Below are 27,886 nucleotides of genomic sequence, written 5' to 3'. Positions count from 1 at the left end.
GGGGGGGCCGCAGATACTAGTTGATCTCCAAGGTCTTTCCAACTCTGACAATCTTGAACTATATAAAAATGCTATAAAATCCGTGGTAAAAAAATCCAATTCCCAAATCAGGAAGAGTCAAGGGGACTGGGCCTGAGGCACTTGAACCTTGGGCTCTGGCCTGGGGGTATGGGGAAGCTGGGATGAGAGGAAGGGCTTCTTCCTCTTTCCTCTCTTGGCACAGGCAGCCCCTGGCCCCAGGTGCCAGGGCCCCTCCCCCTCCTGGCCCAGCCCTCAAGTCCCAACCGCTGACCTCCCCACTCTCAGACTGTAAGACCAAAAGAAGTGACCTGGCTATGTGAAGAGCAGATACTGGGGCCTGGCGACTCGAAGGAGAGGCCTGGAGAGTCACACATTAGTATGGTATGTTTTGGGGTCCTCTCATCCCTCCCCCCCGCCCCCCCCCCGTACTCGCTCCTTCCTTTAGGTCCTTTCTCCACCACCTCACAGCTTATCTCTGATACACGCATAATAAATAAGACATTTGCACATAAGGGTGACTGGGACAGCTCTCTCCCCGCCCCTCCCCCTTTCATATAAAAGCATTAAATACAGTTTCAAAATAAAATACAAAGAGCAAAAGGCCTGATCTCGGGGGCCACCTGTTCTCCACAGGAGAATCAATCTCACATCCCTCTCGGACCTGCCTGGGAGATCGCGGGGCCCCTTCCCGGCACCACAGGGCCTGGCACTGTCGCGGGGAAGAGAAAGGAAGGCCGAGGCCCGGCCCCAGGCCCTGGAGGCTGAGAACGGGTGGCACGCCCACCGCGTACAAAGGGGGACAGGGAAGGGACGGGAATATACCACCAACTACCGGGACCTCCAGTGCCCCGGGCTCGGACCGACGAGGGCGCTAAAGCAACAGCGCCTAAGCTGAGGGGTGAACGGAGGCCTCCGGAGCAGGAGAGGAGCAAAGGAAAAAAGTGCTAATCCTTTTACAAGATCTCGGTCCGGCGGGCGCGGCAGGCGCCAGGAGGCGGGTGGGGCCGCCAGCATGCTGTCCCCACGGAGCCCGCCCGGGAGGAGGGCGCAGTCGGCGGGGCCCAAGCCCAGCTCCGCCCCGCCCCCTGGCCGCCGCCCGCCAGCGGTCCGACGAGCTTTCCCCGCCCGACGGGCTCCCGGGCCCCGCCTCCCGTGCAGGCCTGTGTCCCCAGTCCAGGCCTCCGAGCGGCCGCGAACACCAGTAAGGCCAAGGGCAGCCGGCCCGACTCGGGCGCCGTGCCTGCTGGCGTGCAACGCTGCCGAGCTAGGCCCCCGACCAGGGAAGGGGTCGGCCCGGCCTTCCTGCCTTTCCCTCCACTCTCCTTAGGGTCTTAATACTGACTGTCGCCGCCCCCATCCCGGCCCCGCACAGAATCGCCTGGCGGGGATACTGCCGGACGCGGGCCGGGGCTGGAAGCGCTCCGTGCAAACGCCTGGAGGCCAATGTGGCTTCTTGGGAAACGTGGGGCCCTGCGTAGGGAAGGCCAGGGCCCGAGGTCCGACTAGCTCCGGGAGCAACACGACACCCCACCGATCCCCAATCTCCGCCTGGCCCAGCCAGTGGGGAACAGGGACAGCGCTCTCCCAGTCCGAGGCCGCCCCCGCCCCGCCCGCGAGTCTGCCACGCCCGCTACGCCCGACACACGGCGCCCGCCTTCAGGTCCGCGCCGCGATCGCGCGGCGCCGGGGCAGGCGGCCCGAAGCCCTCGTGGCCGTAGCAACGCAGCGCCGCCTCTTCGTAGGCCTCCAAGATAGTCTGGCGCTCCTCAGGCGTGAAGTCCATGGAGAAGGGGTGCACCTGCAGGATGTGCCGCTTGATGGTGCTGACCTTCAGCGTGGCCAGCGCGCCCCCGCACACCATGCACACCAGGCCGCGCCGGCTGCCGTCGTAGTCCATCAGGTACTCGCCCCGCCAGCGCGGCTGGTAGTTCCGCCGCTGCTCCCGGCGGCGGGGGGGCGGGGGTGGGGGAGGCGGTGGCGGCGGGGGCAGGGGCGGGAAGGCTAGTCCCCCGGGCTCTTGGCTATCCTCGTCGTCCTCTTCTTCCTCGGCAGGACGCTCCGACGGCTCCGCAGGGGAAAGCGGGTCATCGCCTAGGAAGGGACAAAGAACCGCATTGGAGTCGGTGGGGGGAAAGCAGCCCGGGTCCTGCATCTCAGCTTCGTAACCCTTCACCTTTGCCCTTCCGTCCCCTCCTTCCCAAGCTCCCCTCCAACCTTACATTCTCACCAGCCCCTCTACCCAGTGGCTCCCCAAACCACTCTTCCTGCCTGGCTGGGTCCCTCGCCCTCTCCACCATCTCTAGCCCTCCACCAGCTCACCCCACCAATCCTCCTCCTCCTCCTCCTCCTCCTCCTCCTCCTCCGGTTCCTCCTCCTCCTCTTCCCCTCCCCCCTCCTCGGAGGCTGCGGCTGTGCTGGGGGCGGCAGGGTCCCTGGGGGACTCAGGGCAGGGCAGCCCCAGGGCCAGCAGGTGGGCGGCCTTCTCGCTCCACTCCTGGGCGATGAGGGCTTTGACAGGCCCGCTGAGGCGCGTGGAGCCCGGGTGGCGCTGGCGGATGTGCCGCTTGATGGTGCTCATCTTGAGCGAGGCCAGCGAGCCCCCGCACACCATGCACACTAGGCCGCGCCGGCCGCCATCCAGCTCCATGAGGTACTCCAGTCGCCAGCGCTCCTGGTAGTGGCGGCGGAGGTCGCGGCCCCGTGGCGACCGGCCTGGGACCCCCACCCTCTCGCCCTCCTCCAGCTCCTCCTCCTCCTCTGCCGGCCCGGGCCTCTCAGGGACCCAGCCAGCCTCTTCCTTTACGTCTGGGGGGCTGAGATCCTGAGAGGAGGGGGCTCCAGCAGCGGGGGCTGAGTCCTGGCTCTTTCTGGTCAGGTCCTGGGGGACGAGGTCATCATCTGTTGGGGAAGGGGTGAGGGAGAGGGGCTCAGCCTGCTGGCTGGGACGCCCTTACCCACACAGAGGACGTCCCTTGCTCCTTACTCCAGCCCCAAGTAGAGGCCCCAGCCAGTGTGGGGTAGGGGGAGTGATTCCCTCCCGGTTTGGGGCACAGATCCCTTTGCAGCCCTTATATGAGGGGGACTCGGCCCTAGGATGGGCCTCGCACCTGGTGGGGACTGGGTGAGCTCAGACATTGTCTCAGGCTGGCCACCCCAGGCCTGCAGCAGGGCACTGCGCTGGGGGCCGCTGAGCCCCAAGGAGCTGGGGTGCACCTCCAGCACGTGGGCACGGATGTCGTCCAGGTGCAGGCTGGGCAGTACCCTGCCACAGGCCATACACACCAGCCGGTTCCCCCGCGGGTCATAGTCCATGAGACACTCTGCCCGGAACCAGTTCTGCAGGGACTCCTTCAGCCTCCGTTCCAGGCGCCGAGCGCCCAGCCCCCTGCTGCCCCCGGCCCTTCGGGAGGCCCAGAGGCGCTGACGCCGAGCCCAGGGTGCCACTGAGCCCCCTCGTCGCCGGCGCCTGCCGCCCCCACCAGCTGGGGCTTTGCCTGAAAGGGTTGGAGGGAGGGAAGGAACTGAGATGCTGACCCTCTGGGGGAGCCCCACACACACACCACAGCCAGGTCCTCCACAAGCCTCTCCCTCACTCTGCCTCTGAGCCCCTGGCCTAACCTTTGTCCTTCTCTTCCTCTCCCCTCAAGTCTTAAGTCCTCCACCTCCTAATCCTCCGGCACCCAAACTCGAAGGCCCACCCACTCCTCCCCCAGGCCCCGATTCCAGCCCTTTCTCTGGACTTCACTGCCAGCCATACCTTTCCAGCAGCTCCTGTTCCCAGTTGCCCTTCCCCTCCCTATCCTCCGGCCTCTACTCATATTGATCCTTCTAAAACCACAGAATGTCAAAGCTGTCTGAGATGTTGGAGAACCCCTCGTCCCACTGTCCCTCCTCCACTGTTGTACAATAAAGGCAATAAGCAGACCCCACCCAAAGGAAATCAGCTAGTTGGCTGAGAAGCCAGGGCTGTCCCCACTTGGCCCCACCTGCCAGCCAAGCCCCTGCCTCTCCATGTCCTGCATTACCTGGGCCCTTGGGTGGGCAAGCTTGGAGACTAGCCCCCTCCTCTTCGTCTTCCTCTTCTTCCTCCTCCTCCTCCTCAGCCCCCTGGGTCCCCAGGCCCTCAGCCTCTCCACAGGCCCCCAGCCCCAAGTGGGCATCCCAGCTGTTGCTGATGACTTCCTTCTCCCGGGGACTCCAATGCAGGGAGTAGGGGTGCTTTTGGCGAATGTGCCGCTTGATGGTGCTGAGCTTGAGCGTGGCCAGGGAGCTGCCACACACCATGCACACCATGCCGTGCCGGGCAGGGTTGAAGTCCATCAGGTACTCCAGCCGCCAGTGGTCGTGGTAATAACGCCGGTGATCACGGCCCGGGATGCGGCTCTTTCCAGGCCTCGAGGCCCAGGCCTCACAGTGGTCTGAGTATTTCCTGCCTGAAGATGCTGGTCCCCTGGCCCTGGAGGAGGGCAGGGGGGCACTCCCCCAGGACCCCAAGGCACCCCCTTCCAGCTGAAGATCTTGCCCTGAAGAGGGGAAAAAGGAGACAGTTTTTCAATCTCCAATTTCCAGGGAAAGAACCCAGGGCTTTGATTTTGCATCCTGAGAAAGGGAGGGGGAAAAGGGGTCTTTCAGGAGCAGGAAAGGGATGTCAACAGCAATAAAAGGGATGTCGGAGAGCAGGGAGTCAAAATACCGGCCCTTTACAAAGAGCGAGGGCCCTTTAAGAGAGAATCAAGAACAAAAGGATGCAAGGCGCTGTTGAGGGTCTAGCTCTGACTTTTTAAAAAATAAGGTGAAGGCCAAAGAGGCAGCTGACTCTGTAAGGCACCCTTTTTGGATGAAAGCTGTAGGGGTAAAGCCAGGAGAGCAGAATGCCGGGGCGGTTACAGCTGGAGCAGAGCAGGCAGCAGCGGGGCGAGAACAAAGGGGGCATCTGTCTGCATCCAGGGCTACACACAGGACCCACCCTCCTGAGGCCCCAGCCAGGAGGGCCCCACCCAAAGAGCTTCTTCATTTTTCCAATACAGCCTCCTAAAGAATCCCATTTTAGGGAGCACTAAGCATTGTCAGTCACCAAACGTAGGCACACATGGGAAGGATCCCCATGACAAAGCTGTCAACCTCCAGGGAAAGAAGGTTTTAGGACCCCGACTTCCCCAGAGACTCGGAAAGGGGCTGGCAGGAGGGCCACCAGAGTGGCTACTGGAGATTCTGAGGCAGGGAGTGGCCCCCACCCCCAGGAGTCCATTAAGTCTTTCTGGGGATTTGGTTTTTGCTCTGGCAGCGAGTCAGCCACGGCCCAGCATCAGAGGACGGGTACCAGAGAGGCCAGGACAGAGCCCACTAACCCAGTGGTGTTCCCTTTCACAACAGAGGTCTGGAGCAGCCCCTCACCCTTCCTACACTTTGGACCCTATTTTATTTAGAAAAGGGTCTCCTGGCCACATAAGCTGAACGGACAGGTGTGGTCATTCTCCAAGTGGAGAATCTCAGGGTCGGAGAAACAAAAGACAGGATCAGAGAGGACTCCTGTCACCATTGGGTTTTTTTGTTTGTTTTGGTTTAAATAGATCCAAAGAAAAAGCACTGGCTTCAGAGTTAGAGACCTGGGTTCCAGTCCTGGCTTCACTGGTAATTTGCTCTGTGACCTCTGATAGGTCATGTTGCTCTTTGGGCCTAAGCTCTTTGTCTGCCAAGGAACTGGATAGCTAGCTGGTCTTTAAGCATCCTACCAGCGCTGGATCTATGTAAGTCTAAGGTGGACTGGCCCTTTAAGAGCCGAAAAAAGGGGAGGAGCTGAGATTCTTTAAAAACAAAAGGGGATGGGGAGTTTCTGGGAGGGGAGCTCCAAGATTGGGGCAGCCTCCCTAACCCTGACAGAATCTTCACAGGGTCTTAAGACGTTGACTCTGCAACAAGGGAATGAAGAAACTATCTCCTTTTAGAGGGGATGGGGAGGGCTGGATGGTCCCACTATAGGTGACAAATTGTGGCAAATTTTTCTGAAAAGATAGGAGAAAACACGCGGACAGAACGGGGTGTCTGCCTTTGTGGACGAGCCCATTCCTTTAAAACAGCCCGCGGTGGGGAAGGTAGGGGTGGGGCCTCCGAGGCGCAAGCTATGCTCTTTCCCAGGGAGAACGCGGGGAAAAAGAAAAAAGGGTTCCTGTCTCTAAGCAAGAGAGGGGCAGCCCGACTTAACACAGCGGAGTTCCCAGCTCCGCTCATCTGGGTGGGGGGAGTCCCCGAAAGGGACCCATGGTCTGGGCAGACTTTTAAGAGACAGCCGACCAGGGAGACCACCTGGGAGTCTGAAAGAGAAAGGGGCGGGTACCGCAAGTCCAACAGCCTAGAGCCCGCGCCCGGTGGCTTGTGGCCAGGCCCTTTGGGGGCCCTCCGGCCAGGCCGCCAAGGCGGGGGCCGCGGGGCCCTTTAAGGGGCAGGGGATCCGCCCAAGACCCGCCGGCCGACCCCCGGAGCTGGGCGGGGGGCTCCCCCGCTGGCCCTGCAGCCGCGATCCGCGCCCGCCAGGTGGCGCCCCCGGCCGCCCTGCCCGCGTCCCCCCCTTTGTTCGGTGGTGGAGAGGGGCCCGGAGCCGCAGCCCTCCCCTCCCCCATGCCGGGGCCCCCGCCCGAACCGCCGGCCCCTGCCCTTACCGCCGTCGTCCTCTTCGGGTTCCACGCCGCCACCTGATCCGGTGGGCAGCAGCCGTCGGCCCTGTGCTGAGGCCACTGCTGGCCCGGGGCCGCCCCAGCCGCCGCCGCTTCGGCTCCGGTGGTCCCCGCCGGGCTCCATGCGCTGCGCTGCGGAGCGGGGCCCCGGGGCGGCGGGGCGCGGGGCCGCGGGGCCGACGGCAGCCCGCGCAGGGTGCTCGGTGCACGGGGCCCCGGGGCGCGGGGCGCATGCACGAGGCAGCCGGCCGCACGGACGGCAGGCTGCTCGCTCGGCGGCGCGAGCTGGACCGGGGTGGGGATTCCTGTCTGGGGCCCCTGGGGCTCCTTTAAGGGCTCCTGGGTAAATTTAAAGGGGCCGCGCGCTATTTCTTTCTGCCAGCTCGCGGGGGGCTGGTGGGGAGAGGCGGGAGGCGACGAGCCCGGCAGAGGCTCAGCAGCCGGCGCCCTCCCCGGACGTTAGGAGCACGGACCTCGCCGCCCGCGCGGGCCCCCACCCCCGCCACCGGGGCTCTGGTCCGAGCTCCTAAAGGGTCACCGAGGTGGCGAGGGGCGCTGCGTCCGCGGCGACGCGTTTCCACCCATGCTCAGCTGGCAGCCACTGCCCCTTCGGGGCATCTTAGCGCACAGGCGCCAGCAGGGGGTCGCCCGGTGAGACGCCCTCCTCCCGCGCGAGCTCGGCACGGGCCCCGGAGCAGACGCTACTGGCAGGGGCCCCAGATGGCTGCGGCCCCGTAGAGAGGGTGGAGCCGCGGGGGCGGCCGCGCCCCCTCCCGCGGGAGCTGCCCCGGAGCGTTAGGAGTTCGGGCTTCTCCATTGGAGGCGTGGACCAGCGAAGCTCCGCTGGAGCCAGTTGGGGGCGGGGGCCGGGGCCGCGGAGACTTGGGCCGAGAAGAGGGGTCGCGCTGGAGACCCGGGGAAAGCCGGCTACGCCGAGGCCCGATGCTGCAGGGCGGAGGTGGCCCCAGGATGGAAGCCCGAGGAGAGAGCGTGCGCTGCGGTGACTCAGGCTCCTGCCCCCGCAGGCCTGGGGGTACCAGACGAGGCCCTCAGGCCCCCCGCCCGGCTCGAAGAGGCGAAGAAAGCTAACCCTGGACGGGGTGTTGGGCACCTGGAGACGCATGCCACCTCGGCTGGGAAGGGCTGGGGCGGACCCTGGCTGCGAGCCCCGGGGTGCCTCGGGTCCCCCAGTTCCCGAGAAGCGGAGAGAAGGGACTCCAAAAAGCAGCCGGGGGCGCGGCAACCTGGGGTCCTTCCGCGAGGACCGGCTGGATGAGCAGGTGCTTGGTTTGTCTGTGGTTGGTCGCCCACAACAAAAGCGATTCCTAGAGGTCCAAATGACAGGGTGCGGGAGGCCCTGTAGGATCTTATTATCTAGAGGTAGGTTATTCCTTTTGCTGGAGAAGTCCCAGCAATCCTTTAAAGAAGTCACACTTCATAGATTTCGTTAGCTCACTCGACACCTACTGTGTGTCCGCCTGCTACTGGGCGCTGGGCACACAGCAATGAAGAAGACAGACCAGTCTGATACTGTTTATGACTTAACGGGCACCCACGGTTTATAAAAAGGCAACAAATATTAAAGACTTGGAACACAGGAAGTCTATCGCCCAAGTGTGAAGATGGGACGGGAACTAAAATTCCTTAAGTGCCTGAAGGTGTCTGTCACCATTGGAGATGTCCCATCTCTTCCTCAGTCCCCATGATGATTTGCAAGACCTATCACATTGGGTAAACTGAGTCTCGGTCCTGCATCTGTGCTCTCTCAGTTGCTGGCCTTGCTCTGAGGGTGGAGCTGCACTTCCTCTCACCCATTGGGAGTAGGGGCCCCTGTACTGATGGGGTGTCAAATGAGGCCATAGGATGGGGGATTCCTGCACTCATGATGTCATTCACTTGTGCCAGGCCCAGGGACACAAAGGGAAAGTAAGACATAGACCCTGGTTTTCACGGGCCCCTAAGTATGCTTTTTAGAAATACTGCAAAGGTAACCCATGGTCGGGGCTGGCCACTGTGAGCCACTTTGGTAAATGTCCTTCCGCTTTCTTTTTATGTGTATAAATAGGATAATTTTATTTGTTACCAAAAGAAAGCAAGCAAAGCCACCTGGAGCCATTTTTAATAACCTCTAGCACTCCTCTCCTTGCCCACATCCTGCGGATGTCCAGGACTGGCTCCAAGTTCCACAGTTCCAAAGCATTTCCCACTCACCATCTGATCCTTGCAGCCTCCCTATGAGGATGAAGCTTGTCTTTGCAGATGAAGAAAGGGAGACTCAGAGAGTCAAGAGTCTCACCCAAAGCCACTCATTCGTTATTTTCTTATTCACTTCTTCAGAAAGCATTTACTGATGCAGTCTGAGTGCCTATCCCCAGGCTGGGGATATAAAAATTTAAAAAAAAAAAATAGCATAGCCCTGAGGGGTCTTAGGAGCGCTCCATCTTCTGGGTTTGCTGTGGGAAGGGAGCAACAGTAGCAACCAGGGCCATATCATGACTTCCATGGGTCCTGGGTACTTTTGCCTCCATGGGCATCTTTCTCTATAAAAAGAAAAAAAATATTTAATGGATTTTTGAGGACCCTACAAATTTCTTTATTTTTTTCTGATTTGAGAAAAAAATTACACATTTTCTTTGACCCTTGAAGTTCACTTTTGTCTTCTGATTTCAAAATAAATCAAAAGGTTAAAGGTAGTGTAGGTTCTAGGCACTGAGTCCCGGTGCCCAGTATTTAGCCGGCTTAGATTGCAATGCAGGGTGGTAAGTACTAAGGGAGAGGCCACCCAACCTAGGAAGACTTCCTAGGGAAGGTATTGCTTGCGCTAAGTCTTGAAAGACCAGGAGGTGTTGCCAGGAGGAGAAAGGAGCAAGGACTTTCCAGGAGGAGGCCAGGAAAGCTCAGGGTGAAGGAAGGTTTCCGGTGGGAGAGGCAGAAGACGAAATGGAAATGAGCAGGGCAAGAGCCTTGGGTGGGGCGCTGAGAGTCCTAAAGGCAAGAGGAGTGCCTGGAGCCAGTGTGTGGAGCATTCAGGAGGCAGCCCTGAGGACACTAGGGAAGAAGGGGAGAAGAAAGAAGGGCCACTGTTCGAGCAGTCCACACCATCACGAACGACCCATGAAGAGGACAGGGTCGCAGCACATCGTCGTGCAATCTTCACTGCACACAAGGGGCGCTAGAGAGGCACGGAGGGGATGAGACGCCACCTCTGCCCCCAGCTGAGCCACGCAACCTGGCGTTTGCCAGGAGGAAAGGATACCTCTTCTCACCAAGGAGCTATCTGTTAGCCAAACATGTACCTGAAAGCTGCTTTCGCCCAGAAAGAGCATCTTTCCCTAATTCGCAAGCCCAGAGGGAACCCCCTTTTAACCAATTTTTAACAAAGGCCCCTGGGAGGCTCTCAGTGGTCCCAGATTGAGGGTGGAATCTACAGGGCATGGTGCCTGATTGAATGTGATGATCAGAAAAAGGTCAGGCTAACTCCCAAGTATCTGGATTGGAGGGACAGGGATACAAAAAGAAAAATAGATTTAGGGGGTGGAGACATAATTAAGTCACAAGCCGGAAACTTTGGAGCCTGTATCAAACCCAGAATTCCTCATTTTTGCACTTCGCCTCTTCCTCTCCATTCTCTGACTCAGATGCTTAGTCTACCGTCTGGTGTCTCCTGCATCAGGGTTTCTAAGAGTGGTTGTTCCCAGGAGGCAAAGGCCAGAGTCTTTTGAGGCAGAATCGGAGCCTTTGTTCCATGCTTCAGTGTGACTCCTTGGGCAGTCCCATTAAAGGAAGGGCCGTGCTGATGTCTAGAACTGAGGAACTGCAAACAGTGTTTCTACAGGAAGCTTTTAGAGTGGTAGACATAAAAACCTCACTATATCCAAATATGCCACAAATTCTGGATTCTACTCTCCAATATGTCTCAGAACTATAAAACTGGTTCTGAAAAGTAGCCTTTCAGCATTCTCCAGAGAGCAGAACCAAAGTTCAAAGAACAAAAGTCAATTAGCCATAGAGCCTGTGAATGTCAAAGGGACTATGCCTGTAGATTGTAAATTAAATCATCCCTTGTAAAATTCCAAAGGAATTCCAAACCTAAAGATTATCTCCAGGCATAAGTCAAAACTTCAAAATTTATATGTGTGTGCTGGGGAATGGAGGAGAGGGAAGGGAGAAATTTCAACCCCAGTCACTTAAATTTGAAAGTAAAGCAACCAGTAGCTTTTCTTTCTTTTCCTTTTTTTTTTTTTAAGAGAAAACTGGCAAGCTGTTTCCCAGTGTTAATTTAATCGACTGTTCAGAGTGGGTGAATAGAGTATGACATCCCAAGAGGGACAGTCACATATGGGAAAAGAGGTAATTTATCCAAAAACACAACTAGTAAATGGTGAAAAGGAGACATAACCCCCAGCCTGCCAGTCTCCAAATCCTTGACACTTAAAAACACTTAAATTATAAAATATTTCGGGGCAGCCGGATGGCTCAGTTGGTTAGAGCGCAACCTCTTAACAACAAGGTTGCTGGTTCAATTCCCACCTGGGATGGTGGGCTGCGACCCCTGAAAGTAAGATTGAAAACAGTGACTGGACTTGGAGCTGAGCTGTGCCCTCCACAACTAGATTGAAGGACAATGACTTGACTTGGAGCTGATGGGTCCTGTAGAAACATACTGTTCCCCAATATTCCCCAATTAAAAAAAAAAAGTTTTAAAAAAATTTCAAACATACAGAGAAACATATTTTACAGAGGGAGCCAAAAAGATGTATACACGTTTTAAGAAAGGAAAAATTGTATTAAAATTGTAATACTCGATATAAAGAGGTAACAAAAGATGAATACAAGTCATGTGTATACATTTTTTTTGGCACCTTTGGGATATATATATATATATGTGTGTGTGTGTGTATATATATATATATATATATATATATATATATATATATATATATCCAGTTTCCCCAAAAAATAAGACCTAGCTGGACAATCAGCTCTAATGCATCTTTTGGAACAAAAATTAATACAGGACCCGGTATTATATTATATTATATTATATTATATTATATTATACCTGGTGTTATAGTAAAATAAGACCGGGTCTTATATTAATTTTTGCTCCCAAAGACACATTAGAGCTGATTGTCCGGCTAGGTCTTATATTCAGGGAAACACAGTATGTATGTATATACATATCAGCTTTAACAAATCTAAACATTTTGACATATTTGATACATAACATTTTTTAAGAAATAAAATATCACAGAGACAGTTGAAGCTGCTACGCAAGCCTTTCGCAAGCCTTTTTGCTCCACTCTCCTCCCTCCCTCCCCAAGTGAACACTTTCTGAGGTTGGTGCTTATCATTCCCATACAAGTTCTGATACTTTTACTGCCCACGTATCCATAAACAATATAAACCAATGACTTTTTTTATAAATCCATGACTTTCATGTTTTTAAGCTTTAATCGAATGGTACCACTTGTTAAATAAGGAGGCTAAGAGACTGAGGTGGCTCTAATGCGGCACTTATTAAGCAAACCAAAATCTAAGCCTTTAGGTACATCAGGGTTACAAATGTGGAGCCTAAGGACAACAAATCACAATCAGCCAACTAGAGTTTAAGCAATAACCAATCAATCATTTCCTTCCGGGAGTCCCCCCTTATCTACAGGGGATATGTTCCAAGATGCCAAGCAGACACCTGAAACTGTGGATAATACCAAACCCAATATATGCTATTTTTCCCCCCTTTCTTCCGCCTCACCCCCCCCACTCCGGTTCAAGCCGTTGTTTCTCAGTCTAGTTGTGTAGGACACAGCTCCCTGGCCCACGCTGGTGTTATGAGCCTTGCGCTCCCCCTGGCTGAGGCGGTCGTTTGCCGGTGGGTCGTCAGTCAGCCGCTCAAAGCAACTGACGGCAGCTCTCCCTGGCTGCCGGCTGCTCACAATGGCTGCCAGCCACTCGTGGCAGCACACGGTAGCCCACCGCAGCACAGAGTAGCCCGCAGCTGCTCACCACAGCCCAGCTACAGGGGGAGCTGTTGTTCACAATCTTAGCTGTAGAGGGCGCAGCTCATGTAGGAATCGAACCCTCAGCCTTCTGCGTTAGGAGCTGGGTTCTCCAACCACCTGAGCCATCGGCCAGCCCACTATTTTTTTGTCTTAGATATACATACCTCTGTTAAAGTTTAATTTATAAATTAGACACAGTAAGAGATTGACATTAATACTAATAAAATAGAACAATTATAACAACATTATAAAATTATAAAAGTTATAAAAGTTATAACTTTTTATAAAAGTTTATAAAAAAAAGTTTTTATAAAAGTTATAACAAAATTATAAAAGTTATGGGAGTGCAGTCTCTGTCTCTCACTCTCAAACTTACTGTACTGTACATACAGCATGAATACACTGGACAAAAGGGATCACATCCTGAACAGTGCAGAATAGGACAGTGCAAGATTTCATCACACCACTCAGAACAGCGTGCAGTGTAAAATCTATGAATTGTTTATTTCTGGAATTTTCCATTTAATATTTTCAGACTGCAGTTGAGTGTGGATAACTGAAACTATGCAAAGTGAAACTGTGAATAAAATATTTTTCCCAGTTCCCATCAGCAGAACATTTCTAACCACTTCTGGTTTGGTGCTGCCTGATTCCAATTTATTTTTGCTCTAATAAACTCCTAAAATTTTAATATGCCTCAACTTATCTTTCAACAGTTCTGGTGTCAGAAGTGGGATCTGAAAAAGACCAAAAAGCTCCACAGGAGCAACGTGCTACTAGTCAAGTGTACCTGCTAAGCCCTTTGCGCACTGTATTCTCGATGCGTCTGAAAGTCATGGGTAAGTCCCACTTGGATCTAAGCTCTGCAGTCTTTGCATTTAAAAGAATTTTCCAAATTTATTTGAGCATGTCTTTCTCTTGGACTGGGTCTGGGTTTGGCCAATTTATAGGAAACCAGACTGGGTCGGTGTCAGACTGGGTATGACTTAAGCCGGACTTGGTCCAGTGTGAGGCCTCAGGTAATAACGGGGGAAAAATTAAAAAATGGGTTCCTCTTAGTCCAAACAATCTGGGACTCCTCCATCTGGGACCCTGACTATATGTATACAAATTATGGGCTCAGAACCTGTTTTTCTGAGCCATTGGGGTAAGCTTACCAAAGATAATTTTAAATTACAGTGCCTACAGTGGGGAACTTTTAACCTAAATAAACATATCCATTTATGAGGTGCTCTAGAGAGAAAAAAGTCCCGAATTTCTCCCAAACAATAGGATGCATTTTTTTTTATTGGTATGCATTGGTATATTAGCTTCTAAGAAACTAAATAAATCAAAAATTGCCTCTTTGAAAAGATTCTTTGCAAAAGGCAGATGAAAAGCTTAAGCAACAAGCTGATGGTGAATCTAAAAAAAGTGTACACTGACTAACTTAACCCTGACTGTTCTGATCGCTCCTTCTCATTACACTCCTCTCCCTAAATATTCTGAGCCTACCAATCCCTTTACTTAATTACCTTTTCACGTTGAAGGTGAACTAGAGGTTAAACTAATGCCTTTTAAAGTGAGACCTTCTGCTGAGCCTGGAATACCAGACGTAACCATCTTTTTTCCTTGGTCAGTGGCTGAGCCTAGGGCTATCATCCAACATTTTCCAAAACCTAAAGACAATCCTCAAAAATTTTATGAGGAATTTAGAATTCTAATTGGAGCTTATGATCTGGGACTCCAGATCTCTATCAAATAAATTTATTCATACTACATTAGGACCTACAGACTCCCGAAAATGGATGGCCGAAAGCAAATGGGGAGATTCCCAAGAGCAATATTAAAGACCCACATACTCCTCACTTAACCAGGGATGGCCCAAAATTCTCTAGAAAAATAGCCCAAGACCTACCTGAAAATATTGGTAAGGTATTTCCTCAAAAGACAGACTGTTCTGTCATTTATTATTGCAAACAAACAAACAAAAAAGGATGAACCAGACTCAGACTATAAGACACAACTGGAAACCCTTTTTTGTGAAACATCCTGGGCTTTCTTGATTGAACACAAGCACAGAAAAATCACTGATTTTCTTATCCATTAGCAGACTGTGGCCCAAACTAAATAGCCTAATAAGGAGCCACAGGCTGGGCTGGGAAGCCGCCCTTCTTGCTGAATTAACAGCCCCAGCTGAACATTTGGAAAAATCCCTGGAGCAAGATAAAATTCAAAAGCCAATAAACTTATGGCTCTGTAGTCACAACAGCGCCAAGGGCAGAGAGGATCGCCACATACACGTTTCAAGCCAGGACCTAGAAGTCCTCCACTCAGAACTATTGTGCCCCAAATGGCTGCCTTCATTGTAAATAACCAGGGCACTGGAAAAAGGAACGTCCCCTGCTGAACCCATCATTTAATAGACCTCCACCTATTAATTCAGACTATTTTTTCCTTAAGGGGAAGCCTTAAAACATTTGATTAGTGAAATAATAATAAGCATTTGGGCTCCAAGGGACCCTTTAAATGAGGAAGGGGAAACGACAATAAAAATTAATGGAGAATCCAGTACACTATTGGTGGATACTGGAGCCACTTTATCTGCATTAAATCCCACTTTCATGAAACAGCAAATCCCTCAGAGTAAAGAGAATATTTCTGTTGTGGGAGTTCCTAACCAAATTCAAAAGGTACCTGTGTCTAAACCAGTGACACCTGGGCCATTTTGGGAAAAGCATACTTTCCTTCTGCGTGACACTGCCCCAGTAAAACTTTTAGGATGAGATTTACTTTCTAAAGTGAGAAGTCATATAAAATTTAACTCAGAAGAAGAAATAAATGACCTTAGAATTTCCTGACCCTCCTGAACCTGAGCTGCTCTGCCCTCTGCAAGCAGGAATTGATGAAACTGAACCCTGTACTATGAAAGCTCTGATCTCCCGAAAGGGCCTGAAGGCCATGGGCGTCTCCTCAACCACTAAAATTAAGAGTGCTGAACACATAGAAATCCAAATAGATCATTCCAAACCCCTGCCTAAATCTCCTCAGTATCCACTAAACCAGAAGCTATCCTAGGGCACTTACCAAATACCATGTTTCCCCGAAAATAAGATGGGGTTTTATACTGTATTTCCTCAAAAATAAGATGAGGTCTTATATTAATTTTTGCTCCAAAAGACTCATTAAGGCGTATTTTCAGGGGATGTCTTATTTTTTCATGTACAACAATCTACATTTATTCAAATACAGTCATGTCATCTTCTTCTGGAAGATGCGTCCATCTGGCTGAGGATTTTAACTGGGGCTTATTTTTGGGGTAGGGCTTATTTTTGGGGAAACACGGTATAAAAGACTTAATTAAGCCAGGACTTAAAATTCCATGCACTAGTGCCCATAACACTCCAATCTTACCCATTAAAAAACCAAATGGGGGCCGGCCCGGTGGCTCAGGTGGTTAGAGCTCCATGCTCCTAACTCTGAAGGCTGCCGGTTCGATTCCCACATGGGCCAATGGACTCTCAACCACAAGGTTGCCAGTTCAACTGCTCCAGTCCCGCAAGGGATGGTGGGCAGCGCCCCCTGCAACTAAGATTGAACACGGCACCTTGAGTTGAGCTGCCGCTGAGCTCCCAGATGGCTCAGTTAGTTGGAGCGCATCCTCTCAACCACAAGGTCCCTCAACTCCCGCAAGGGATGGTGGGCTGTGCCCCCTGCAACTAGAATCGGCAACTGGACCTGGAGCTGAACTGCGCCCTCCACAACTAAGACTGAAAGGACAACAACTTCACTTGGAAAAAAGGCCTGGAAGTACACACCTCCCCCAATAAAGTCCTGTTCCCCTTCCCCAATAAAATCTTTAAAAAAAAAAAAAAAAAAAAAGCCAAATGGACGAGGTTGGAAATTTGTCCTGGATCTGTGTGCAATTCATAAAACTGTGATACCAAGGTTCCCTGTAGTTTCAAATCCCATATCTTGTTATCTAATGTACCTACAGACTTAGAAGGGTTCACAATGGTGGATCTTTGCCTACCTTTCTTTAGCATCCCAGCTGACAAGGAGAATCAACATGCATTCGCCTTCACTTGGAAAAGCCAACAATGTAATGCCACAAGGGCTCCCTGAAGCCCTATCCTATTTTTCACAGATTTGGCAACCTTATAGTTCCCTAAGAACGCTACACTCATTCAATATGTAGATGACTTATTGTTAGGTTTCCCTACAAGGGAAGACTCAGAAGTAGATTTATCTGTGACCGCAATTAGCTTATAAAGGCCATAGGAAGAAATGCAATTCTCCAAAGTGAAGGTCCACTACTTAGGACTAATGTGACTGCTGAAGGCATTTCCCTCTCTCCCGAAAGAATAAATACCATCCAAAACATCCCCATACCTACAATTAAACAACAATTAAGGGGTCTCCATAGATTTGCAGGATATCATAGAACTTGGGTTCCAATTTTTACCTGATCACAACTCCCCTGTATGAACTTATAAGGAACTCAATTCCAGAGTCCTTACCCTGGGAAGATAATCATGAGTAAGCCTTTAACTAACTTAAATTAGCCCAGAAACAAACTCCAGCCCTAGGGTTCCCAAATTATACTAAACCTTTCACCTCATTTGTCCATGAGTGTGATAAGCAGGTGCTAAGAGTTATACTTCCTAATTCCTAAAATTTTAATATCATTCAACTAAATATAAGAGACATCTATAGACTACTTCACCCAGTAGCAGAGTACACATTCTTCTCAAGTTCTCACATGGGACATTCACCCGGATAGACCACATTCTGGGCCATAAAACACACCTTAATAAATTTAAAAGAATACAAATCATACAATGTCTACTCTCAGTCCATAATGAAATTAAACTAGAAGTCAATGACAGAAAATAACTAGCAAAATCACAAAATATATGAAGATTAAACAATACACTTTTTAATAATACACGCCTCAAAGGAGAAATCGCAAGAGAAATTTTAAAATACTTTGAACTAAATGAAAATTAAAGCACAACTAGTCAAAATTTGTGGGATGCCGCAAAAGCGGTGCTTAGAGGGAAATTTAGAGCATTGAATGCATATGTTAGAAAAGAAGATTTAAAATCAGTAATATAAGTTTTCACGTTAGGAAACCTGAAAAAGAAGAGCAAATTAAACGCAAAGTAAGCTGAAGAAAAGAAACAATGAAAATTAAAACAGGAAATCAATTGAGAAAATCAATGAAACCAAAAGCTGATTCTTAGACAAGATCAATAAAATTGATAAGCCTCTAGCCAGGCTAACTAAGAGAAAAAGAGAGTGCACACAAATAACTAATATTGGAAGTAAAAGAGAACATCACTACAGAGCCCATAGACATTTAAAGGATAATAAAGGAATTCTATGACCATCTCTATGTGCACAAATTTGATAACCTAGATGAAATGGACCAATTCCTTTAAAAGCACAATGCACCAAAAGTTACACAAGAAGAAATAGATAATCTGAATAGTCCTTATCTATTAAAGAAATTGAATCAAATCATTAATAACCTTCCAAAACAGAAAGCACCAGGTCCAGATGGGTTCACTGGTGAACTCTAACATTTAAGGAAGAAATGATGCCAATTCTCCACATCTTTTAGTGGATAGAAACAGAGAGAATACTTCCTAACTCATTCTATGAGGCAGCATTACCATAATACGAAACCAGACAAAGACTTTACAAGAAAAGAAAACTACAGAGCAATGTCTCTAATGAACATAGATGCTAAAAACCTCAACAAAATATTGGCAAATCAAATCCAACAATATGTGAAAAAAGAACAGAAATTAGAATCAGACCTACAAATAATTCAGAAATTGTAGTAATTAGACATGGACTTTATCATTAATACATCAAGGAAAGTACAGGAAGAGAAACTGGATGAAAAGATGTAGCAAAATTTCCATAGAGAGTCATACTCTATTAGAAAAGAATAGTGAAACGGACAAATATATAATTTCTGAAATTAAGAACTCTTGGATGGATGTAGTAGCTTTGTGCTGGGTGTTTGGCAAAAACGGAACTACATATCCCCAAATCCCCTTTCCCATGTAGTCCTGGGTTATGGTAGGACCAAAAAGACAATTATGGGAGTTTGGGAAGGAAGAAGTGATGAAGCAGTCATAGCACTTTGGTTAAAGATGCCAGTGGATCCCAGATTATCCAGTTCTTCTTTCCAACTACTGGCCCTGTTAACCAACAGGGACACCCAGGCCAGCACCAGATGCAGAGGCAGCAGCCTTCCCTGGATATCTGTACTAGCTATGCTTCCGAGTCTAAGTCTGGCAGGTGGATATGCCTGATTTCCCAGATTCCTATGGTGCCTACTCTAATACGTTGCCACTTCTCTCTCAAACTGTCTCTATAGCCTCATAGGATATTCTCATGAGCAGCTCCCTGAGGAAGACCAACTCTGGGTGTGGTTTACAAGTGAGATGGCATAATATTTTGGCACTGTCTGAATACGCATGGCCACGACACTACCATCCCAGTCAGGGTTGGCCCTGAAAGACAGTAGAGAAGGCAAATATTTCCAGGAGACAGATCCTCCAGAAGTGTGCTTCGTGGCTCTTTTTTTTTTTTTCCTGGGAATAGAGATAGCCAGAGGTATAGATCTACACTGATTCATAAAGAGTTAATGGTTTGGGGCCAGCCCGGTGGCTCAGGCAGTTGGAGCTCCTTGCTCCTAACTCCGAAGGCTGCCAGTTCGATTCCCACATGGGCCAGTGAGCTCTCAATCACAAGATTGCCAGTTCGATTCCTCGACTCCCACAAGGGATGGTGGGCTGCGCCCCCTGCAACTAAGATTGAACACAGCACCTTGAGCTGAGCTGCCGCTGAGCTCCCAGATGGCTCAGTTGGTTGGAGCACGTCCTCTCAACCACAAGGTTGCCGGTTTGTGGGCTGCGCCCCCTGCAATTAACAATGGCAACTGGACCTGGAGCTGAAAGCACCCTCCACAACTAAGATCGAAAGGACAACAACTTGACCTGGAAAAAGATCTGGAAATACACACTGTTCCCCAATAAAGTCCTGTTCCCTTTCCCCAATAAAATCTTAAAAAAGAAAAAAAGAGTTAATGGTTTGGTTGGTCAGGGACTTGGAAGAAACATGATTGGAAAATTGGGAGCAAGGAGGTCTAGGAAAGAAATAGGTAGGGAGCATTTGATATCTTGCTCCCCAGCATATGTTGTCATAAACTCTTATAAAAATTCTCAAAAAGAAAAAAGAAAAGAAAAGAAAAGAAAGAAATAGGTTGGATGGACCTCTCTGAAGCAGCACAGATTGTGAAGAAGGTATTTTGCTTCAGGTGAATGCTCACTGAGAAGACAATCCACTAAAAATGGGCAAAAGACTTGAACAAGTTCATCCAAAACAAAAGGATATTCAAATGGCCAAGAAATATTTTTTAAATGTGTTCAGCATAATTAGTCAGCAGAGAAATGGAAATAAAAGTGCAGTGAGCTACCACGGCACATTCACCAGAGTGGCTCAAATTCAAACGACAGACAATAAAAAGTGTTGGTGAGAATGTGAACAACTGGAACCCCCTTACGTTGCTGGTGAGGTGGTAAATTAATACAATCACTTTGAGAAAAAGTGCTTAGAAGGCCCTAATAAAACTAAATATACCCATACCCTGTGATCCGGCAATTCCTCTAATGGCTAAATGCTCAACAAAATAAATGCATATGTCTACCAAGAGATGTGTACAAGAATGTTTTTCTTTCGTGGACTCAGATGGCTGCCACAGCTTTAAGCTTCTCACCCTCATATGACAATATCCAAAGAAGGAAATAAAGAAGGTGGGTAGAGGCTTCTCCTTGATGGTCTCCCTCATTTCTCAAGAGGCAAATCTTTCCCAGGAGCCCTCTAGCAGACTGCCCTTTAGATTCTCATTGGCTAGAGCCAGGTCACATGCAGACCCATAAACCAAACACTACAGAATATAGGGGATTCCCGTGCTTGGGTTAGACCAATAGGATTCATTCCCTGAGTCTGAGGGAGGGACTTTCTTTCCCTTCGCGCCTTGTTGCCGAACAAAATTTGAACTCTGTTAGGAACGAAGAAGAGGGACATAGTTATTTGATAGGCAGGTGATGGTAATGCCACATCCTTCTTCTATAATAATATCATCCTAAATATCCTTTGGGAACTCCTATACATCACTCTCAAAAAACGTAGTTCAAAAGGGGTGACCTCACCCCCGAGCTTCAGAAGTGGACAAGAGTCACAATGGTGGTTCAAGAACAGATCCTCCCTAATAAAAGGCTTCTCTGAACTTTTCTGGAATTTACTGGACAAGTTACTGTCACTCTCTGTTGAGTTTGCTAGACTAGTACTACATCATAAACCTGAAATCACTCTGGTGTACATCTCTATCTCCATATTGTGGATTCTGCCCACAATAATGAAGCCAATGCAGAACATATAGCCTGGAGATGGGAAGAAATGACATTCCTCAAAATATTATGTGTTCTCCTGAGTCCAGCTGGGCTTGAAGTCAGTGTAGCTTAGGGCTTTTCAGATACATGGGCCAATACTTTCTCTTTTTCACTTGACTCAGTTTGCGTTTGGTTTCTATCATCTGCAATTGAAGAGTCCTAAATAATAATAATAGGAGACAAGCAGGGGCCAGGTTATGAAAGGCTTGACTGTGAGGCTGATAAGTTTGGACCTCCTCCTGGGGTAACTGGGAACCATGGGTGGGTTTTAAGGGAAAGACTTGACCAGATATATGAGACGTGGTCCCTGTTGTAGGAATTGGGGAGCCCATCCCTCTGCCCAGATCTGCCACGTTATACTGCTTAACGCAGGAAGAATTACCAAACCCTAACCCAGCCACTCTCAACTTGCTCAGAGGGAGACTCCAAATCAAAATAATTTTTTGAAAACCAGTACCACTTCGTGGGTAATAAACCAAGCAGCCATTGAAAGAGGGTATGCATTTATCATGCCCCCAAGACCCAAGCAGTGCAGGAAGGAATAGTACTCTCTGAAAAGATAAGTTGAGAGCCATATAAACAGGGAGGAACTGTCCTTATTGCTTTCCGAAGCTTTTTTGCGGTTTTTGAAAGATGTGCTTACTTGAAAAGAAACCTAATAAGGGAACCAGCAGGCCCTGCAATGTTCAGTCTTCCAACTGAGTTCACATTGGTGGGTCTACCACCCTCATCCATGAGGCCATTCATCACCCAGTGCTTGCTGGGCTGACAGGAAGTGAACATCAGTGTCCTTCCAGCTGAAGCCCAGGACCCAGCTTTAGACAACAGGATGCAGGAAGGAACCCAGAAAGGGGTGGAATCTTCCTTAAGGGAGAAGTTGTTCTGCTTAGAGACTATGAAGGAAGTTCATGTACACATGCAGGGTGACCCTGAGGACCAGAGAGCCGAGTCAGAAGAGAAAGCGCATTCATGAAGATGGAGATGAAGAGAAGGCCCAAGTCATACAGCATTTTTCTATGAATCAAGGGGATGTTTAAGTGAGCCAGAATCATAATCTCTGCTCCCTTATGATGGAAATTCCTTCTGAAAATGCCCTAAATCAGTGTTTTGCAAATGTTTTGTGTGCATAGGAATAACCTATAGGGCTTGTTACAGGTATAGATTCCTAGAATCTTTCTATAGATTCTGATTTAGTAGAAAAAGTGGACAGTAGTTGGTATACCTATTCAGCATCCTTCACCCCTTCTTTTGGTATCCTTCGGGGAAACGACATGGGGGACAAAATACATAAGCATTTATTCATTAGCTTCTATCCCGGTTGGTCAATGATGGCCCCTTAGGCATCATTCCACCCACTTCTAGGACGCACGTGTGTTAGTGCTGGGTAGGTCCCCACAAGTGTCCCATGCTAAGATGTCAGAGAAGCCCCAGAGCATGAAGCAAGAGGCACAAGGTATGAGCAAGGTATAATCAGGTTGTACCTTACACAAAGTTGACAAAGCCTATAGAGCTAGTTATGGCAGCAGCGGCCTGAAAAACATATACGGCTGAGAGGATTCAAAATAATGCACAGGAGGTCTCCTGTATAGTCCATTTCTTGAACTCGCAGATCGGCTCAGACCCTCCATTAAGTCAAGTGCATTCCAAGAGGATTCATGGACTAAGCTATATTCATTATCTTCCTCCTCTCTTCCCATTCACAATTTCTCACACCCAACATTTCCTTGTCTGGGAAGTGACCCTGAGGCAAAGAAAACACCACCGTTAAGTGGTAGCACTAGTGGGGATTCGAACCTACACAGTTTGTCTCCAGAACTTGGGCTTTTAACAACTGCAATGTCTATAGAACAGTGTTGAGGAAAATTTTAAGGTAGTTGGAGTCCAGATTCAGTGAGAAAGAATGCCATTACTGGTTAGAGATGTCTGCCATGAACAAGGAGGTTGGTAGATACACCACCAAAAGCACAAATGACCAAAGAAAACTAGCTAAATTGGACTACATCAAAATTTAAAACTTTTGTGCTGCAAATGACACCAATAAGAGAGTAAAAAGACAACCCACAGAATAGAAAAAAATATTAACCAACCTTATAGGGGATAAGTATCCAGAATATATAATGAACTCTTACAATTCAATGACACAAAGACTAAAAACCTAATTTAAAAATGAGCAAAGAATTTGAATAGCAGTTTTTCCAAAGAAGATATACAAATGGCAAAAGAGCACATGAAAAGATGTTCAACATCATTAGTCATTAGGAAAATGCAAATCAAAACCTCTATGATATACCTCTGTGCCCCCACTCGGACGGCTATACTATAAAAGAAGGACAATAACAAGTATTGGCAAGGATGTGGAGAAATTGGATCGTTCTTACACTGCTGGTAGGAATGTGCCATGCACAGCTGTGGAAAACAGTTTGGAGGTTCCTCAATAAGTTAAACATAGAATTATGATATCACTCAGCAATTCCACTCCGAGGCATGTACCCTAAATAATTCAAAACAGATGTCCAAACAAAGACTTGTACATATAAATGTTCATAGCAGCACTATTCGCAGCAGCCAAAAGGTGAAAACAATCCAAATGTCCATCACTGATGAATGGATAAAAATGTGGTAGACACATACAACAGCAATAAAAAGAAGTACTGATACATGTTACAACAAGAATGAGCGTAGGAAACATGCTAATTAAGATAACCAGTCACAAAAGGCCATACGGTATGATTCCATTTATATGAAATGTCCAGAATATGTAAATTTATACAGACAGAAAGATTAGTGGCTGCTATGGGGTGGCAGGGACAATGGGAATGACTGCTAATGGGTATGGGGTTTCTTTTAGGAAGGATGAAAACGTTCTAAAATTAAGTTGTAGTGATGGTTGTACAACTCAATGAATTTACTAAAAACCATTGAATTATACACATTCTTATTATTTTTTTAAATTTTTGTTGGGGAACAGTGTGCTCTTTCCAGGACCCATCAGCTCCAAGTCAAGTCATTATCCTTCAATCTAGCTGTGGAGGGCGCAGCTCAGCTCCAAGTCCAGTTGCTGTTTTCAATCTTTAGTTGCAGGGGGCGCAGCAGGCGCAGCTCACCATCCCATGGAGGGAACTGAACCGGCAACCTTGTTGTTGAGAACTTGCACTCTAACTAACTGAGCCATCCGGCCGCCCCTCCGGAAGTTCAGCGGCAGCTGGTTGTGTTCAATCTAGTTGTGGAGGGCGCAGCTCACTGGCCCATGTGGGAATTGAACCAGCAACCCTGTTGCTAAGAGCTTGCACTCTAACCAACTGAGCCATCCGGCTGCCCCTGAATTGTATACTTTAAATGAGTGAATTGTATGGAACGTAAACTATATCTCAATAAGGCTATTTTTGAACACCTGAAAGTCTCACATGCCAGGAAACCCCCCCCCATCGCTCAGGCAAACCAGGAGGGTTAGTACCCCTAATGCCACCCTCAGCCATATAAAATTTTTTTCAAAAAAGGAACAAGGGGGTTGAAGGAAAAATGCATGGTCTGGAGTGTTAGCTTTTTGCTGTGGCAATGCCATATAAACACAACCCTGAAACGTAGTCGTTTATAAAAGCAAACATTTATTTCTTGCTCACAGGTCTGTGGGTCAACAACTGTGCCACTACTGGGCCAGCTGGGCTCAGCTGGACTCGAGTGTCTCTGATTCTAGGACCCAGCCTTAAGAGGCAGCATTTCCCTGGGGCGGGCTCTTCTCATGCTGTTGGTGGAGGAGGCCAGGCCATACCCTGCAAATATGCATGAAGCCTCAGCTAGGATATGGATTATTTCATGGCTGCTCACAATGCCATTGGCCAACGTAAGTCACATTGCCAAACTCAAGATGAGTGTGTTGGGAAAATAGTCACTGCCGAATGAGAGACGCTGAAGTCTCCAGGTAATGGAGCTGGGGTTGGAGGGCATAGAATCTAGGATGCTTTGACTTTATGGTGCGAAAGTGAAATACATTCAGTAGAAATTTTTGAATTTTGAATTTTGATTTTTTTTCCTGGGCCAGAGGTATGTGGTACGATACTCCGTCATGATGCTGAGCAGCTGCAGTGGCCCGCAGCCCAGACAGCCCAGCAAGCGCGAGGGGAAATAACCGATACTTTACAGTGTACACATTGACAGTGTTTTGTGGACATTGTGTTTTGTATTTTCACATCCCATCATGTCTATAAAATGCCCATCTGTGTCTCCTGCTTCTGGTGAGAAGAGGAAGGCTGTGATTAGAGATGAAACTCAAGGTAACTGCCCAACTGTAGGCTAATGTGTGTTCTGAGCACCAGTGGCCGCACCAGAGGCACATGTGGGCAGCGGAAGAGAGACAAGGTTTGAAATTTACAGAGCTAGACACTAGTCTATGGGAAATAGTGGCCACATCTCCTGCTATGTGGAAAAGGCCATCTAGAAGGAGAGAATAAGGCTGATGCACAGAAAGAGGCAGAGAACAGGGTGGAAGGAATGCCCTGGTGGCATTAGCATCCTAAGTCCCATTATTGCTAAAGCCTGTCTGTGTCCCTGCCCTTCCCACGATTGGACAGTCAGCCCTTTCTTGAATTCCATAAGCCAATAAATCCCGTTTTGTTTGACCAAAATCCCCAAAGTGTGGGATCTGCAAACAAGCAATTACAGCATGCTGTGCTGAGTTTCTTAACAGAGGTGTTCCAGCTGACTCAAGAGCTAAGAGAAGGGGACCCCCTGACTACATGTAACTGAATAAAATTTCCTCCAGGAGTCCGAGTCTACTAAGTTTTAGGGAATGAATAGTTCAAGCAGTGAACACTACTATGACATCTTTGTTAGGTCATTATTTTTCTTCTTTTGGATGATTTTAAGGAGACTCTTGTTAATAGGATTACTGAGCTAAAGAGCACGGGCATATATTTATTATGGCTTATGTAGACCACTACAAAATGCCAAGTAAGCTAGGAGTGAAGCGACACCCTCCCACACTTAGGTTTCAAACAACCTTCTCCTCATTTCAAGCTTTGTCTAGCCTTATTTCCTGCAGCAGCCCACTCCCCATCCTGTCTCATCACTGAGGCCCTAAGATGCCTCCTACAGTAAAAGCTGTACCAAAAGGAAATGTTTCATCCCAGCTTGGGCGTCCAACCCAGGGGACATTATGGAGAGTGGCCTCGAGCAACTGATTGCTGAAACAGAGGTAATTCATCCCACCTCTCCTATCTCCAGTCCATCCTTCCTGTTTTAGGAATCTCATATTTCAAGGTCAAATTTGTTTTGTTGAGTTACAGACATACTTGTCTGGCAGATCTGTACCCTCTTCCCTCCACATGGGGCTATCTCAGTAATTAAGATTCCAAGGCCTTCCACAAGTACTCATTTAGCACTATGTAGCCAGTGGATGGGAATTCATAATAAGTCCGTCTAAGACAGTCTGGAGTCCCCTTCAGATGCTGGGCACAGAGAGGTCACTCAGCACCAGGTGTGACAGACGAGCCCCACCTCACAGAGGGACAGAATTGCTCTGTGACTTCAAGTCCTTTGATCTCAAATGACTTGTTTCTCTCAAATTCAGTTTCTTTGTGTATATATGAGCTAGTAATATCTATCCTTTCATTCATTTAACAACTACTTAAAGCTCAGCAAGAGGCAGCGTGGTGCTATAGTGGAAAGATCAAGGACTGGACAGAGAGAACTGGAGTTGAGTCCTCCTTTTGCAACTAACCGCATTTCATTAAATCTAGAACATCACAGATTGCAAGATGAACCATTATTTTATGTACCCCTAAGAAAAAAATGCTGCCAAATTCTGACTCAGTGATTTCCTAGCTTTTGGAATTGTGTTTTATGGTTATTAAAAGAGCGGTTAGACTGATATTTTGACATAGATTTTTATTACACATCACTCTGCGTATAAATAAAAATGAAAATGTTAGCAAAATAAATTGGTTAAGGCTGCCAAAGCCCTCTGATCAAAGACCACCAGAAACAAACCTGTAGTCAAAAACAGTAAGGTTTATTTAACTTGCTGCAGTAAAGGAGGATGCACCCTAAGCAAACCTTCATGTATCTGCTTAAAGTTGGGCTTTCATTCCGTGATTCCATGGAGGGATTAGGCCAGTGGAGACCAGTTTTGGATTGAATACTGTTAAGCAGCAGGAGCAATTCAGGGACTGGGTATCTTTATAATGTTTATTTAGCAGGCAGGATTCAAGCAGGGCTAGAGAGATCTTTGGTAAAGCAGCAGCAATCACTGAGAAAGGTGAAGTCATTTCTGTGGTCATGAAGTAGCCTTATCGACGCCAAATTCCAAGCATGGTTTATGTTCTGCTGGTGACATCATGTCTGAATGGGATCCTTCCCAGACCCGACTCCAGTGTGTGTACATGTGTTGGCTTCCCCATACCAAGAAGCAGGGTGTATGAGAATTCAACTCCTGACACTATCTACCCAGAGGTAGAATCAGATTCCACAGGTAAAAGGCACAGTCTCAGAAGATGCCAGTTGGGCTACAAATTGGATGTTCCAATGACCCTCTCCACTTCAGGATACTAATCGAAAGTTACCTGTACTTCTGACCAATGAGCTGTAAATCAGAGGTTCCCACGATCCCCTCCTTGGGTTCGGTTAATTTGCTAGAATGGCTCACAGAACTCAAGAAAACCCATTTTACTTACTAGATTACTGATTTATTACAAAAGATATACATCAACAGCCAGATGAAGCGATACATAGGGTGAGGTCCCAAAGG

General features: G+C 48.6%; 1 protein-coding gene across 1 annotated transcript; it reads right to left on the bottom strand.

Annotated features, from left to right (window-relative positions):
- On the bottom strand, nucleotides 1–6,963 carry ZFTA (zinc finger translocation associated). Its single transcript, XM_033121600.1, has 5 exons — nucleotides 6,678–6,963; nucleotides 4,047–4,544; nucleotides 3,129–3,515; nucleotides 2,341–2,919; nucleotides 1–2,112 (listed from the first exon to the last, which is right to left on the bottom strand). Exons 1-5 carry the CDS (start codon nucleotides 6,814–6,816, stop codon nucleotides 1,652–1,654), a joined length of 2,064 nt encoding a protein of 687 aa, XP_032977491.1. The 5' UTR covers nucleotides 6,817–6,963; the 3' UTR covers nucleotides 1–1,651.
- Between the last annotated feature and the right edge of the window lie 20,923 nt (nucleotides 6,964–27,886).

This window comes from Rhinolophus ferrumequinum, chromosome 11 (genome assembly GCF_004115265.2).
Source record: "Rhinolophus ferrumequinum isolate MPI-CBG mRhiFer1 chromosome 11, mRhiFer1_v1.p, whole genome shotgun sequence".
Taxonomy (NCBI): Eukaryota; Metazoa; Chordata; class Mammalia; order Chiroptera; family Rhinolophidae; genus Rhinolophus; species Rhinolophus ferrumequinum.
Note: the sequence above shows the minus strand (reverse complement) of the source record. Positions and strands in the feature narration are given on the sequence as shown.